General features: G+C 34.3%; 1 protein-coding gene across 1 annotated transcript in view; it reads left to right on the forward strand.

Moving 5' to 3' along the window:
* ERBB4 (erb-b2 receptor tyrosine kinase 4) overlaps positions 1-16,806 on the forward strand; it is a 675,494-nt gene that overhangs the window by 407,675 nt on the left and 251,013 nt on the right. The window contains exons 14-15 of the mRNA XM_033859813.2: positions 2,292-2,446; positions 9,748-9,822. Of these exons, the coding sequence (XP_033715704.2) occupies positions 2,292-2,446; positions 9,748-9,822 (230 nt within the window). The remainder of the gene's footprint in view (positions 1-2,291; positions 2,447-9,747; positions 9,823-16,806) is intronic.

The raw sequence follows: 16,806 nt of genomic DNA on the forward strand, positions 1-16,806 counted from the left end.
TCTCTTTATTATGGAAATGAGATAGAGGATCAGACATTTCATTTCTTTTGAGATTTGTCAGGACACCTTTTAGTTGTGTCAGCTCAGGACATTTGATTTCATATCATGATAATACAATTAAATAGTTAAGAGATGCTTAAAAACAAAGAAGCACAAAAAAAATTATCCTATTAAAGTCTGCCTAAAGATTAAATGTGAATTTAATTTTAGTTTCATAAATTTTTTACATCTTCTTATTTTACCTGGACATTATTTTACATTAGAAGTATTTTATAGAAAAATAATTCCTAATTCTGACTACCACTGCCTAATTTACTCACAGTAAGTTTTATTCTTGTGTTCTGCAAGAAGACATCAGCTTGTCTCTTGTCTTGTACAATGTCATACCACTGAGCATACTTGCACAGTAAATGATTTTGTATAATAGACAGTATTATGTGCTTAAGTACCCATGAGCAGGTGTTAAAATTGGAAACATGTGAAGTATTCTTTTTTGGTAGGAAATAAGTTGCCAGCAGCAAACTCTTCAGGTTGAATAGGGATTCTCTTTCACAGAATAAATAAGTATATATATACACACATATATATGTACATACATATATATATATACACATATGTTTATATACATAAACATATATATATGAGATTTAGAAGTATGAGATTTAGATATACCTATAACTGTTTAGATAGATAGATAGATAGGTAGATAGATAGATAATAGATAGATACTCTAAATCTCACTTCAAAATAGTAAGATAGGTGTTTGATTGAACCTCACCAGTCTCAGGATTTCCAGAAATCTCTTCCTGATTACCCTTTCTTCTTTGTACTACTATTCTTCCTTAGCTGCCTTTATCTTTAAATTTTAAAGTATTATATTTCTTGATTTCCTGATGCCTTATATCACCACTTGCAATGTCTGGCTACTTTTGGATTAGCATCCGTAGAGAGATGTAACACACTCCCGTGAATAGACTGATCGCCACACGCCCTGTCTAATAAATAGCTCTGTAAAATGTTTGCTTGCTCGTCTCCCAAATACACATTGTTTATAATTATAAACTTAATAATATTAAATATTTCCCTCTATACTTAGTATATCTTATTTATCTAAATTATCTTCAATGTGACCTGTCCTAATTGTTAACCTATGTGGATATAAGCAGATTTTGGGGAGAAAAGAGTCAAGGTAAGAAGTTCCAAGAAGTAGTCAAAGAGAAGAGGAATCCTAAGACAATTTGATGTTCACAAAGGAGAACTAAAAGTAAATTTTGAGTAGGTAATATCATTATTTAAAACACCTGAATGTGTAAATATATGGGCATCTTTTAAGGAAATAGTATTTTTCACCAAAATGTTCTCAATTTGATTTGAGAATGTACTACTTATCATTTCTTGTATGCTTACTATCCCCAGCACCAAGTCCAAATCATTTTTTTGGTACAATTTTTAGATATTTAATATGAATTTAAGATTTTTACTTTTGTTATGGCATTTAAATATATTTACATGTTACTGCTTACTATAATTATACATATTAGATATTATAAACATAAATATATGAAGTGAGCTAGTTTTATGTAGATTTATCATGCTCATATTTATATCACCTTCATTCTTGAGTAAGTTTCTCCATATAATTTTCTTTTGTATGTACAAGTTTTTGCTCATCAGATTGTGCCTTTATTGTGCGCTCAGTATTGTACTGTTATTTGCTAAAATTCCTATTAATAGACATGATATGATTTTTAGCATTATCATAAGATGATATGAGTTGGAGAGTAACTTAGAAATTAACATTTATTTGCCTAAACTACCTAATTCCTGATAACTCAACTACAGAAAAAATTTAAATTCATTGTTCAAATAGTCATGGTACTACCAAAGGAAAGTTTACATCTCACTTGTATATGAAATTCAGTGTTACCTAGTTCCTATCATTTCCTTATTTTCATTAACTACTTAGTAAGAATTTTCACATATTCCCAGTGATTGTGATAAAATATTTCCAGGAATAATGTGTTGTTATCAAATATCATTGCACTGTAATCTCACTAGGAATAAATGACAGAAAGAAAATGCTGATGTCCTTCTGGAAAAATCACTGGACAGTTTTGCTGATCAGAAAGCTACAATAGCAGCATCCCCATTTGTACTTCTGAAAATGCTCTTCAGTTCGCTAGAGGAAGATTGGCCACCCACTGAAGTCTCAGTAACTAAACCAGATGAATACATTCCAGAGGAAATGGCACCCAGTTTTCTTCCTCTATTTTTTTTTTTTCACACTTCAGGGACCTGACAACTGTACAAAGTGCTCCCATTTTAAGGATGGCCCGAACTGTGTGGAAAAATGTCCAGATGGCTTACAGGGGGCAAACAGTTTCATTTTCAAGTATGCAGATCAGGATCGGGAGTGCCACCCATGCCATCCAAACTGCACCCAAGGGTAAGCAACTTTACTGGTCCAAAGCTTAATCATGTGCGTATTACTAATCAAGAGGTGCATACATGCATTTTATCCCTGACACAGTCTACTGGATACATAATATGCTCACGCAAAATTCTATTCATGTTTATATAATGTGTTGATTTTAAGAGAACTCCTTTCTATAAGAATGCTTTATGGAATCGAATTTATACCCTCTAAAATAGTTCTGTTGAACATTTTCCTGTAACTTCTATTGACACCTTCGTGAAGCTGGTATCAGGTATACCTTGTATGGAGTGTAGAAATTCTTCCAAATTTTACTGAGGATTAAAGATATCAGAAAAGACAAGTAATTGTACTTTTGAGATTCACGCTTAATAAATCTTTAACAGAGATTTTCTGTTTCTGTTTCTTTGTTGTTACAATCACTTTAAAGTGAAGGTCTCTTTTTGATAAATGCTGCCTTGTATTACTCCTTCAGCAAAATATAAGCAAAAGCAGAAAAAAGGAACCTAGTGATATGTATTTTAATAAAAATACAAGTACATTTTGTGAAAGTGATTCTATTATAGGTTAACCTACAACCTAGTGTTTCTTCAACCGATATAGGACAATTCAAAGATGGGTACACATTTTTCTACTTTTCAAAAGGATGCATTGTAAAATGAATAATAATTAGACTACTTTTGATACTGATAACAGTTGAGTAACAAAGACATATTACAGAAAGAAGAAAAGCACTGAACTATAAAAGAAATAATGTCACTTCATCGAACAAATCCCAACAACTATTTCTTTAAAAGACAGCAAATCTCTTTTAATAAGGACTTTTCCTTCTCTTTCCTGTAGAAGGGGAATAAATTTAGAATCAAGGGCAGTTTCACATGCTCTGTCCTCCTTCTGTCCAAAATACCTCTTCTCCATTGTGAGTGCCCACACACATGTGCACACACACATACAAACACACAGAGACACTTGTGGAGAATCATCTTGGGTGCTTTAGATCTGGCAGGAAAGTATGAGATTCCATAAAGAGATTTTCTGCCAGAGTAAGGGCTGGCTGTTAGGGGATATTGAAGAAGTTAATCAAGCAACATCATTTTCTGCCAAGAGGACATCAATTTGCAGAGGCTGCTACAATTTCCTGCAGGTCAAGAAATCAGCTTAATTCACTCTGTGAAGTGGCAGATCCTCAAAAGGTAAAGTAATATGCTGCCATTCAAATTCAGCTTGGAAGAGCTAATGCCACCTCACTGGTTTGAGGATACTGAAATAGTCACATAGACACTCTGCTTCAAGGAAATTAGAAAGAATAAGCTGCTCCCCTGGCGAGTTTTGGGCACACTTCAGTTAAGGGTATTTCATGAAGATACTGGTATTGCTGGAGCAGAAGGGTCAGCAACAGAAAGGGAAAACGTTGCCTGCTAAAATAATCATCCACAAGAGGGTTTTATTGTTTTGCATCTAAAATTAAACAAACATTATTCAATGTAATGTTGATGTCAACAGCTGTTGCCATTCAAAATGAGACCTTTTGCTGTTTTTGCAAATCTAATTACAACAAAGCCATTAGGGAAATGAAAGTGAGATCACAGAGCCGTACATAGTCTGGATGTGTGGCTGGTGTGTCTTCCTCTCAGTCCTTTTAAATCATGATTATATAATAAAAGAAAAGATATATAGTGGGGGGAAAGTAGAAGGAGGGACAACGAATAGATCAATTTACCACAGTAACAAAAGTTGGATGTCAACCAAAAGGGAGGATGAAGGTGTAACAGGAAACAAACCTGACCAGATCACTTGGGAACCCTAGTAAATAAAATGATGACTTTAAATTCACTGGTGCAGAATGATGGTGAGACAGAATTTGACTAGTGTACTCCCTGGCATCTTCTAAGGTAAATGGATTCTGTAATGACTGACTTAATCCCGTCAGTTTCTTGTCTTTGTTTTCATTTATCTTCCTGCCATCCTTTTTCTAACAGCATCTGCATTGTCCAGGTTCACTCACTTCCTAAGAGTTCTGTGGTCTCAGCCTCAGAATGGAATTTAGGATTTGGGCATTTCTAAATGCTTAAGCCCTCCTCTGTACACTACTGCAGTGCAACACTGTGCTTTGAGATCCTTTTAATGAAGCAATGAGGTGCTCTATGCATTCAGTCCCTTCCTTTCAAATTGAGCATGTAGAGATAGAATCTTTCCCTAGGAAGATCATAGGGGCAGTAGGGATGATGGGACAAGTGACTATTTTTATTCCTAAACATACATAATAAATGACCTATCAGTAAGCGTGAGCTCACCATGCCAACTCCACTTTGGAAAACAGCTTTTCTTTTATATGCCAATATTATGTCAGCTGGATAATTCAGGAACCAAGTTAATGGAAATAGTCTTTCAAATCATTTTTCAGAAGGAAGTTCTTACTTTGAATACTGTTTAATGATCATCTGAAAGTAAAATTATCATGTAATACCTTAAAAGCCCTTTTACCACTCTAAAAGCACATTAAATGTATTGACTCTAATAAGTTCTTTAGATGTTTTTAAAATAGGTGATCCATTTAGCTAGTACCTATCAGGAGAGTCTCACTAATATTCCTAGAGGAAAAAAAATAACATTGTCTCCTCTTGCCTTGACTAGAGAACTTTTATTTTATCAGCCTTTCTCATTTCATTCATTCTTCAAGTTTGTTATATTGAACACCTGTTGTGTATCAGATACAGTGATAGCTAAGTTCAGAAATAAGCAAGACACAGCTCTTGATCACTAGGAAGTCACAGTCCAGTGAATTTTTATTCTTACAATTTATATCCTTTCATCAGAGATCCCTCTGTATTTTGAAATGATTAGCAAGAATTTAAAACTTAGAAATGATATTCATATTTGAAATTAGCAAGGTAGAAATTTTAAAAGAGGACATGTAAACTAAATTTAGTGTGCAGTTGAGTAGTCGTAAGGGCAAAGATTATAGTTTCTTTACTAATATCACTTGCGTCCATGATGAATGTCAATTTAATTTTTGTTTGGAGACGTGAACTGGGATTTTTTTTTTTTTTTTTCTTTGCGGTAAGCGGGCCTCTCACTGCTGTGGCCTCTCCCGTTGCGGAGCACAGGCTCCGGACGCGCAGGCCCAGTGGCCATGGCTCACACGCCCAGCCGCTCCGTGGCATGTGGGATACTCCCGGACCGGGGCACGAACCCGTGTCCCCTGCATCGGCCGGCAGACTCTCAACCACTGTGTCACCAGGGAAGCCCCGGGATATTTATTTTTACTAGGGCATCTTTAAAAAGTTCATTAAAAGTTTTTAGTAATATTAGAATCATGATTTGATACTATTAAATTTTCTATATGCCTTAATATTTTTCTCATCAATTCTTTTTATATTTTTAAATGTATGTAATGAAAGAATTTCCATTGCTGGAGAGAACAAAAGAAGGGCTGCTTGTGGAATTATTGTCGATAACTTCTGTAATGAAATTTTAAAATATTTTTCCATTTTAATTTCAAAATTCAGAGAAGATTTTGTCAAAATATCTCAACTATGTTACTTGTATGGGTATATCAAGGTGTTCATAAATCAGTAAGTACAAGCAAATGTTAAACACAGCTCAATATTTGGAATTCCAGTTTTTTTAATATATTAACATGTTACAGTTTCTCTTTCCGAACTTTCTGTAAAGTTTCTACTTTAGAACACTAATTATCTAGAGAATTGTATTATTTCACATCTTTATTCAGTCTCTTATTTGGGATTTTGACTCTTCAAAAGTTTAATGTTTCCATTATTCTTTGATTTTCCTGAATCTATATAAATTGCATGTGCTAATTATTGGCTTATGTCAAGTACAAAGAGTTGAAATAGAATATACATCTTTAAATACACAGTGATTTGTATTTAGAAAAAATGGGACCACACTCTTATTCTGTCTTCCATTCTTGTTTTATCCTCTACTTATAAATACCTTTAAATCTCAAATACCCTACAAAATCTCCTAGACAAACTTTCTTGACCTCACACCCCACCCCCTCAGTAGCTCTTCCCTTTTCCCTTGCTTCTATTCTCTTATTTGCAATTTGCTTCTCAACTCACAGCAACCTAAATTCTAGTGACCTTGACTATGACAACTAACATACTCTTAGTAGTTCTTTTACTAGACCTCTCTTGCACTTGACAACGATCGATGATCATCCATTTCCTGAAGTTTTTTCATGATTTGGCTTCCATGACACTGCAATTAATTGATTTTACTCAAACATATTTTCCTATGTTTCTGGCTTATGAGCTCATCTTATGTCATTTACTAATTATTGGAGTTCCTTGAGTTTCAGTCTCAGTCTCTGCTTTTCTCACTTTATAGATCCTTCTTCAGCCATCACATCCACTTACATGATTTCAGCCTTCTCCTGTATGATGTTTCAAAACTGGATCATTGTACCTGTGCCTCCTGCTTCCCTCTCCTCCCCCCACACCGTCCCCTCCACCAGACTCATCTTTCCAGATGCTGAGGAACATTTCTACCTGGATGTAGGAAAACCACACTAAACTTTAGATACCTAAGACTGAAACTATCAACCCTGCTTCCGGAACACACACACACAGAGGAAGGTATTCCTCCTCTTGCATTCTCTCACTGATGGTACCACTATTCTCAAAGTTAGAAGTATGAGTCATCTTTAACTCCTTTGATCTTTCCTCTTCCATCATCAAATCAGCCACCAACTACTGTTTTTTTTTTTTTTTTTCCGCATACCTTTCAAGGTATTCCTTAAATCCAACTCTGCCTCTATCCTAGTTACTGTTTCCCTAGTTTAATCCTTCATCATCTCTTACAGAGACTAAAACAGTCTCTGTGCCAAAGGAATCTGTCTGGCTCCCAGCTGATTAGCCTTCAGTGGGCAAAGAGATCAATGTATAACACACATCTAGCAATTTCACAACTTCTTTAAAACCCTGCGGTGGTTTCCCATTGTTTGTTCCTAAGCAGACAGTCTTCAGTTCTGGTTCCTTTCTAGTGATCTAGCTTCTTTTTTTCCTTCTCCCTGTTGCCTCATAATGTTGTTCTCTAACTATTCAGAATTATTTGTAGCTGTTCGTATACTCTCTACCCTTCCTCAGATCGATGCTTTTGCTCCTGCTGTTTCTTACCCCTTAGAAATTATTGCCACCCCAATCCTGGTTATCAGGACTCTGAACTCTGAACTTCAGTTTTCTAACTTCTCCGAGGGTGTGACCCCAACCTTCTGAAACTCTGTGTCCCTCCTCCACACTCTCCTAAGTCACTGGTTCGTATTCCTCATTATATTTATCGTATTGTACAATACACATATGTTTATGCATCTGTCTCCTTCATTAAAGTTTGAGCTCATTAAAAATAGGAAAATGTCTAATTCATCTTTTTTCTCCCCCCAGCTCCTAGAATAGTAGGAACACTTAGTAGGCATGTGACGGAGTTTTTTTTTTTTTAATGGATGAATGAAAATCTTTCATTATTCACTCTTTAACTTTCCCCTCAAGTTAAAGCTTACTTTCAAATACATTTATCTTTCAAAGGTTATAATAAATACATATTACAAACTAACCATAGCTTTCAGATTATCATTTGGAAGTAAGAAGTAGACTATTAATTTTACAAAAATGGCACTACTGTATTTTAAGAAAGCATTTTGAAGAAGGTATAACTGGAAACTAGAAAAAAATAAGTCCTTTGGAATAGAAGAAAACCATATAAGACAATTTGCAAACTTTTATACTAATTGTTTTTTATTTTTAGAAATGGTTTTGATTATGAATTTTGGAACCAATTCAATGCTATGTGCTCTATATTTTTATTTAAATTTCTTATTTGCTTTTTTTAAAAGCTTTTTTCACAGTGTATTTCATGTATTTCTGTACATTAATATTTTTCTAAGCCACTCAAAGCCAATCCTCAAAAGAAAAATAATTTTCCACCTAGTAGGAATATTATAACTTATACTGATGAAGGAGGAAAATAGTGACTTAATTATTATTATACATAGTTATATTTATTTACGTGTTACAGAGTTTTCTAAAGATATAATGGACAGTCTGGCCTTATACAAGAGCACCTTATTACCTCATTACATAATGATTTTAACTTCAACTTCTTTTTCAGTTTTAGAAATTAGAATTTGGAAAAAATATTACCAGAAGAATTAGACAGTTCAATAAATCATAGCTGTACAAGGAATCTTGATACTGCACTGCAGCTATATGTGTTTAATGAGAGAAAAGGGAAAGAAATACAATTCAAATTTATTGGTAGATGGAAGAAATATCAAAATCAGAATTCTGTGTACTTATATAATTTTACTTAAATGTTAACCTCTGTGGATTCTTTACTTACCTGAGTCTCAAGTTATTCATTTCCTTGGGGAGTATTTACTTATTTTTTATTGTTTGAGTTAGATATTATGGCAGTTTAAAAACCTGTTTTCACTTGACTGTTATGGCACTGATTTTTTAAAAGCAAGTATCAAGATAAACTGCAGTATGGTGAAGCCAGTTATTTTGCTTGTTAAATGAATTCATGTTTAAACATAAGTATGTTTTAAAGACAGTCACAACCAAGGAATAGAATAACGTGATTGTGTAAAGTATCCATGAGAATAACGTTAAAGCACATTAACTCATTTTCTGCTAAAATCAATCTTTAATAATAAGTATTAAGTGTCAGGTTATTATATTATATTGAATAGCTCATGTTTTCTTTTTTATTGATTCTGTTTTTTACTTCAGCTTAAAGCCTTTTAGAAGAAACTGTATACCTGAAACCAATTATAGCCATTGAAATATCAAGTTATTCATCAAGACATAATATCACCAATGATTCAAATGAATGTAAAGTATTAGAAATGAGCAATATGTGCTTGGAAATTATCCACAGAAACAGAGTACAGTTTCCTTTACTGTGGACTTGTTTCTTTGTATTCCATTTGTGTAGTATTTACAATTTATTTCTGGGTATCCATCAAGTACAGTAACCTTCTCACTAGCTTTAAATCCATGATATTCAAAAATTGTCTATTAACAATAATTAAGAGTTTGACACCATCGGTATTTGTCTTATATCTTCTTTTTAAAAATGACTAATTTTTCTTTCCTTGTATTTTTAAAATTTGGATCTTCTGCAGGTGCATAGGCTCAAGTATTGAAGACTGCATCGGCCTGATGGATAGGTACTTGGTGTGCTTGCTTCCCATGTTCTTCCTCCAAGGCTCCATGTGTGAGCACTGGTGCATGTGTGTGCATGCCACTGTGAATGGAGAATGATGTTTTCTGTTCTGTAATTGCCTGCAGGTGTAGCGGTCCTACTAGTCATGACTGCATTTACTACCTTTGGACGGGCCATTCCACTTTACCACAACATGCTAGGTAACATCTACCATGTTTCCATTTTGTCACTCAAATCCTTTCCCCGTTATCATGGATAAAAAAGTACTAACCAGTTGGGTGAAATTTATAATACGTTAAATCAGGGAGTTGTGAAAGAGGCATGTAACCCTTTACTTTTCAAGCCACATTTCTTACCTCTTCTTCCTTTTTTCATTATGACTGTAGAATCCAAATTAGTAATATCATTGATTTTTAATTTTGTAAAATTTAAACAATATTTTAAATATTAATCTAGAGCTTTAATAGTATTTATATTCTTAATTATGTAGATGCTTGCAAAAAATATTTTTAAGAGTGTAATTTGCAGAATTTGCAGGTGTTTGTTACTTGATTCAATTTCTGATTTTATGTTATTTTGAACTGGTTGGTATATTCCCTAGGCATAAGCATTACTATAGACTAAAGGCAGTGTAGAAAATATTTTGTGCAGGTGAAATTACAAGTTAGAATTAAAAAACAGAATATTTCACTAATGTTTATACAAAAACCTATACATAAATGTTTGTAGTGGTTTTATTCAAAATCACCAGAACCTGGAAATTACTCAAATGTTTTTTAACTGTGGTATATCTGTACATTGTAACATTACTCAGCAACAGAAAGGAACAAACTGCTGACTTACACAAAACATGGATGGATCTCAAAAACATTAAGCTAAGTGTAGTGTTAGATTGTTTATTTGAGATTTTTCTTGTTTCTTGATGTAAGATTGTATTGCTATAAATGTCCCTCTTAGAAATGCTTTTGCTGTGTCCCATAGGTTTTGGGCCATCGTATTTTCATTGTCATTTGTTTCTGTGTATTTTTTAATTTCTTCTTTGATTTCTTCAGTGATCTCTTGGTTATTTAGTAGCACACTGTTTAGCTTCCATGTATTTGTGTTTTTTACAGTTTTTTTCCTGTAATTGGTTTCCAATCTCATAGCGTTGTGGGCAGAAAAGATGCTTGATACAATATCAATTTTCTTAAATTTTCGGAGGCTTAATTTGTGACCCAAGATGTGATCTATCCTGGAGAATGTTCCATGTGCACTTGAGAAGAAAGTGAATTCTGCCACTTTTGGGTGGAATGTTCTATAAATATCAATTAGATCTGGTCTATTGTGTCATTTAAAGCTTGTGTTTCCTTATTAATTTTCTGTTTGGATCATCTGTCCATTTGTGTAAGTGGTGTGTTAAAGTCCCCTACTATTATTGTGTTGCTGTCGATTTCTCCTTTCATGGTTGTTAGCATTTGCCTTATGTATTGAGATGCTCCTATGTTGGGTGCATAAGCATTTATAATTGTTGTATCTTCTTCTTGGATTGATCCTTTGATCATTATGTAGTGTCCCTCCTTATCTCTTGTAACAGTCTTTATTTTAAAGTCCATTTTACCTGATACAAGTATTGCTACTCCAGCTTTCTTCTGATTTCCATTTGCATGGAATATCTTTTTTCCATCCCCTCACTTTCAGTCTGTATGTGTCCCTAGGTGCGAAGTGGGTCTCTTGTAGACAGCATATATATGGGTCTTGTTTTTGTATCCATTCAGCCGGTCTGTGTCTTTTGGTTGGGGCATTTAATCCATTTATATTTAAGGTTATTATTGATATGCATGTCCCTCTTACCATTTTCTTAATTGTTCTGGGTTTGTTTTTGTGGGTCTTTTTCTTCTCTTGTGTTTCCTACCTAGAGAAGTTTCTTTAGCATTTGTTGTAAAGCTGGTTTGGTGGTGCTGAATTCTCTTAGCTTTTGCTTGTCTGATGACTTCTTCATCGAATCTGAATGAGATCCTTGCTGGTTAGAGTAATCTTGGTTGTAGGTTTTTCCCTTTCATCACTTTAATTATATCCTGCCACTCACTTCTGGCTTGCAGAGTTTCTGCTGAAAAATCAGCTGATAACCTTATGGGGATTCCTTTGTATGTTATATTTTGTTTTTCCCTCGCTGCTTTTAATATTTTTTCTTTGAATTTAATTTTTGTTAGTTTGATTAATATGTGTCTTGGTGTGTTTTTCCTAGAGTTTATCTGTATGGGACTCTCTGTGCTTCCTGGACTTGGGTGACTATTTCCTTTCCCATGTTAGGGAAATTTTCCACTATAATCTCTTCAACTATTTTCTCAGACCCTTTCTTTTTCTCTTCTTCTTCTGGGACCCCTATAATTCGAATGTTGGTGCATTTAGTGTTGTCCCAGAGGTCTCTGAGAATGTCCTCGGTTCTTTTCATTCCTTTTTCTTTATTCTGCTCCTCGGCAGTTATTTCCACCATTTTGTCTTCCAGCTCACTTATTAGTTCTTCTGCCTCAGTTATTCTGTTATTGATTCCTTCTAGTGTATTTTTCATTTCCGTTATTGTGTTGTTCATCTCTGTTTATTTATTCTGTAGTTCATCTAGATTTTTGTTAAACATTTCTTGTATTTTCTCAGTCCATGCCTCCATTCCATTTCCAAGATTCTGGGTCTTCTTTACTATCATTACTCTGAATTCTTTTTCAGGTAGACTGCCTATTTCCTCTTCATTTATTTGGTCTTGTAGGTTTTTACCTTGCTCCTTCATCTGTGACATATTTTTTTGCCATCTCATTTTTTTTTTTTTTTAATGAGTGAGATTGTGTTCCTGTCTTACTGGTTGTTTGGCCTGAGGCTTCCAACACTGGGGTTTATAGGCTGTTGGGTAGAGCTGGGTCTTGGTGCTGAGATGAGTAAATCCATGAGACCTCACTCCGATGAATATTCCCTGGGGTCTGAGGTTCTCTGTGAGGCCAGTTGTTCAGACTCGGAGCTTCCAGTGCAGGAACTTCGGCCTGACCCCGGGCTCGTGAACCAATATCCCACAAGCTGCCTGAGGCAGCAAAAGAAAAAAAAAAAAAAAGCAGTAACAAAGTAAAAAATAAAATTAGACTAGGAAACTAATAGATAGGTTAGGAAGAATATAAAAATAAGTGGGAATGTAAATTGATACAACCACTATGGGAAAAAGTATGGAGGTCCTTAAAAAACTAAAAATAGAACTACCATATGACCCAGCAATCCCACTACTGGACATATACCCTAAGAAAACCATAATTCAAAAAGAGACATGTACCACAATGTTCATTGCAGCACTATTTACAATAGCCAGGACATGGTACCAACCTAAATGTCCATCAACAGATGAATGGATAAAGAAGATGTGGCACATATATACAATGGAATATTACTGAGCCATAAAAAGAAATGAAATTGAGTTATTTGTAGTGAGGTGGATGGACTTAGAGTCTGTCATACAGAGTGAAGTAAGTCAGAAAGAGAAAAACAAGTACTGTATGCTAACACATATGTATGGAATCTAAAAAAAAAAAAAATGGTACTGATGAACCTAGTTGCAGGGCAGGAATAAAGAGGTAGACATAGAAAATGGACTTGAGGACATGGGGTGGGGTGGGAGGGCAAAGCTGGGGCGAAGTGAGAGTAGCAGTGACATATATACACTACCATGTAAAATATTTAGCTAGTGGGAAGCAGCAGCATGGCACAGGAGATCAGCTTGGTGCTTTGCCACAACCTAGAGGGGTGGGATAGGGAGGGTGGGAGGGAGGCTCAAGAGGGAAGCAATATGGGGACATGTGTATGCATATGGCTGATTCACTTTGTTATGCAACATTAACTAACACAGTGTTATGAAGCAATTATACTCCAATAAAGATCTATTAAAAAATAAAAACATTAAGCTAAATGAAAGAAGCTAGACTTAAAAGAATACATAGTATAGGATTCCATTTATAAGGCATTCTTGGAAAGGAAGAACTATGGAGACAGAAGTCGATCCGTATTGCCAGGAACTGGGAGGTGGGAGATGAGTTGGACAACAAAAGGTCATAAGGAAATTTGAGGAGATGAAGGAACTGTTCTGTATCTTGATAGTGGTGATGGTTGCACAAATGTATGGGCTTGTCAAAAATGGTCATTCAGTTTAAAAAAATGAATTGTACTGTATATAAATTATACCTCAATAAATTTGACTTTTAAAACATCTCATATTTAGGAAAATAGTAACTTTACAATGTTATGTGGAAATATTGTTAGCTTTCTTTATGAAACAAGTTAATTGTATCTTTTGGAAGAGAGAAAGTGTGCTAAATTACAATTAGCAAAGCAACTGTTTTGGATAAAGCACTGCCTTTTCATGTAAAGTTTTGATTGAAATATAACATATATAGTGTAAAAATACATAAAACATAAGTGTAAAGCTCAGTGAATTTCTCCAAATGAAACATTTATGTAATCATCAGCCAGATCAAGAAAGAGAATAGTATCAGAACGAGAAACACTTCTTGTGCTCCATTCTGAGGGTAACAACTGCCTTGAATGCTAACAACATAGGTCAGTTTGCCTGTTTTTGTACTTTGTATAAATTGAATCATACACTATGTCCTCTTTACATCTGGCTTCTTTTGCTAAATATTATATTTATGAGACTCATCTGTCATGTAATTTAGTTGTAGTTTTTGTTTCAGTTATATGGTATTTTGCCTTTAAATGTTTTTAAAACAGTCAAATGAGTGATATGTCTTATTAACAAATTATTTTAATAAAGTAGATAGAGAATTAAACTCTAAAAAAAAAAAAGGAATGTGATAGAGTTAATTGACTTATACAACAGTGGCACTTTGGCATTTGGGCATAATCAAGACCAGTTAGTACAGTCGTTCAGAGCAAGGTCAAATTATGGGAAAAAAAATCAATAAGAGAGAGACAGAGAGAGAAAGAGGGAGGGTAAGAGAACCTAAGGCCCAAACTGCAGTTTTATAAGCTAGTGTCTATTTTAGATTGTTCCTATATACATGAAATATTTTTTCCTCCTTGAGCCTTTGGTTGAGTCACTGTACTATCACTTTGAAGCATGTTTTCACATTTGTTTTGATGATTTTTTAATAATTATCACAGCCAATTAACGAGAGGCGATGTAGTATGGTGGTGAAGTGTGCTGTCTTTGGAATTCAATTTTCTGAGTTCAAAGTCAGGTTCTACCATTTTTTAGATGTGTGACCTTAGGGAAGTTCCTTATATTATCTGAGCTTCACTTTCTTCATTATACAATAGGAATATTAATATCATTCATAAATTGGCTATGAAGATTGAATGAGTCTATAAAACAGTGCCTGGTTTAAATTAATCACTCATTAAATGCTATTACTTATTATTTCTCTAGATATCAAATATTTTAAACGTTGAGGATGGAGGAACATATCCCTCTAGGGGGAGGGAAGTCTCTCAGAGTCACCCAGGGAGCTTTGATGTGTCCCTCTACCTCTTTGATAGTCCTTTGAAGGAAGGGAGGACATTTCTTTCTTCATCTTGAGAATCACTGTCATAGCGAGGGCCACTGGTACCAATGGCAGTAGGTCATAGGCAGAGGCATATGCAGACACAGAGAAAGAGTTAAAACCATAGTGATGGGTGACTTGTGGTTTTCAATGATAGTAATTGAGGTTATATAACTCAGAATCATAGTGTATCTTATAGATCTAATATTTGCAACATTTAAAAAAAGAGGTTTGGGAATTTTCAGTCCTCTTGCTTGCATAGATTCCCAGGCCATTCCATATAGTCTCAGACTAATACACGTAATTCAGATGAGTTTTGTCATAAATAGGTACCATAAAGAGCAGAGGTTCTTGAATGTAAAAGCCTGAGTTCAAGTGTTGACTCTACAATATTTTTTATCTGTAAAATGGGGACAATAATGGTAATATTTAAAATGAGAATCCTTATACCTCATAACATTGGTGTGAAGATTAAATGAGATAACGCAAAGGAGCCATTATCTAGTATATGTTCACTGGTGATATTTATTACTCTAGTTGAAATATTAGCAAAACAGTCTTTTTAAAAATCTCATGATGTTGTGTTCTATTAGTATTTTATATCAGGGCATTAATCCAATAGTTCAATGGCTATGGAATTAACATATCAAATTTTCTCAGGCTTTAAGTACTTAAACTTTATATCACACTTCTAAGTATAATGATCTCAAAGAATTGGTAGTAGGTAACTAATTGTTCCTTTCAGAAAACTCTAGATATCTTTAATTAATACCTGTTTTGAACTTAAATTTAAAGCAATGTGACTCTGTTCTTCAATTGTATTGACTTGTTAGATTTGATTGACTTGCCAGAGGCTGTTTATAAGGCAATTTGGAATTTACATGAAAGATTTAGCTTGGACACTTTGGAAAAGTATTTATGACCATAGAGCATTTTGACATGGATTGGGTGAGAAGTAAAAGTAACAGGTACCTCCTTTTTCAGGTCCTTACTATTGCAGTAAATGCTTACCTCTCTGAAATGGGGTGGGTATATATTTAATTGAAAGCAGGTGACTAGTCTAGTAATATTCAGATCATTTTCCATTTTTAAATTCCATCACAGTTTTCTTTAAGCTTCTGTCTGAATTGATTAAAATAAATGTTACATAATAGGAGGACAAAACTTTATATAAAATAATGTTTTAAGTTTCATAAACCATGCTTTAACTGGGAGATAATCCAAAGCCTAGTTTTTTTTTTAGTTACAGAAAATTACATTGAGCGTGTCAATGTGGCCATTTCAAGATATTTAGAGTTCATACTCCCTACTGCCCCATTATGCTATATTCTATTTCCTAAACCAGCAGGAAAAGAAATTGAAGATTTAAATGAAAACAGGTGAAATGTTTCCAATCTTGATCGACTTTCATTTTCTAAGCAGTGTTATTCTTTCCCGAGCCTGCAATTTGTGAATTGGTTTTCCACACTCGATTTACCTTACAGGCTGCTGCTGGAATTTCTTCTAGGAAGATTGGATAGGACAGTATAGAATTTTTTTTTTACCTGTAGCCTCCTAGAATATGCTACTTATAGTGAAAATAATACTTGATATTTTGAAACGTCTCCATTCTTTCCTTATCTGAAATAAATGCCTTAAAAATAGAATTTAGCTTTGATGCTCTTCCTTCCCAAT

This window comes from Tursiops truncatus, chromosome 7 (assembly GCF_011762595.2).
Source record: "Tursiops truncatus isolate mTurTru1 chromosome 7, mTurTru1.mat.Y, whole genome shotgun sequence".
Taxonomy (NCBI): domain Eukaryota; kingdom Metazoa; phylum Chordata; class Mammalia; order Artiodactyla; family Delphinidae; genus Tursiops; species Tursiops truncatus.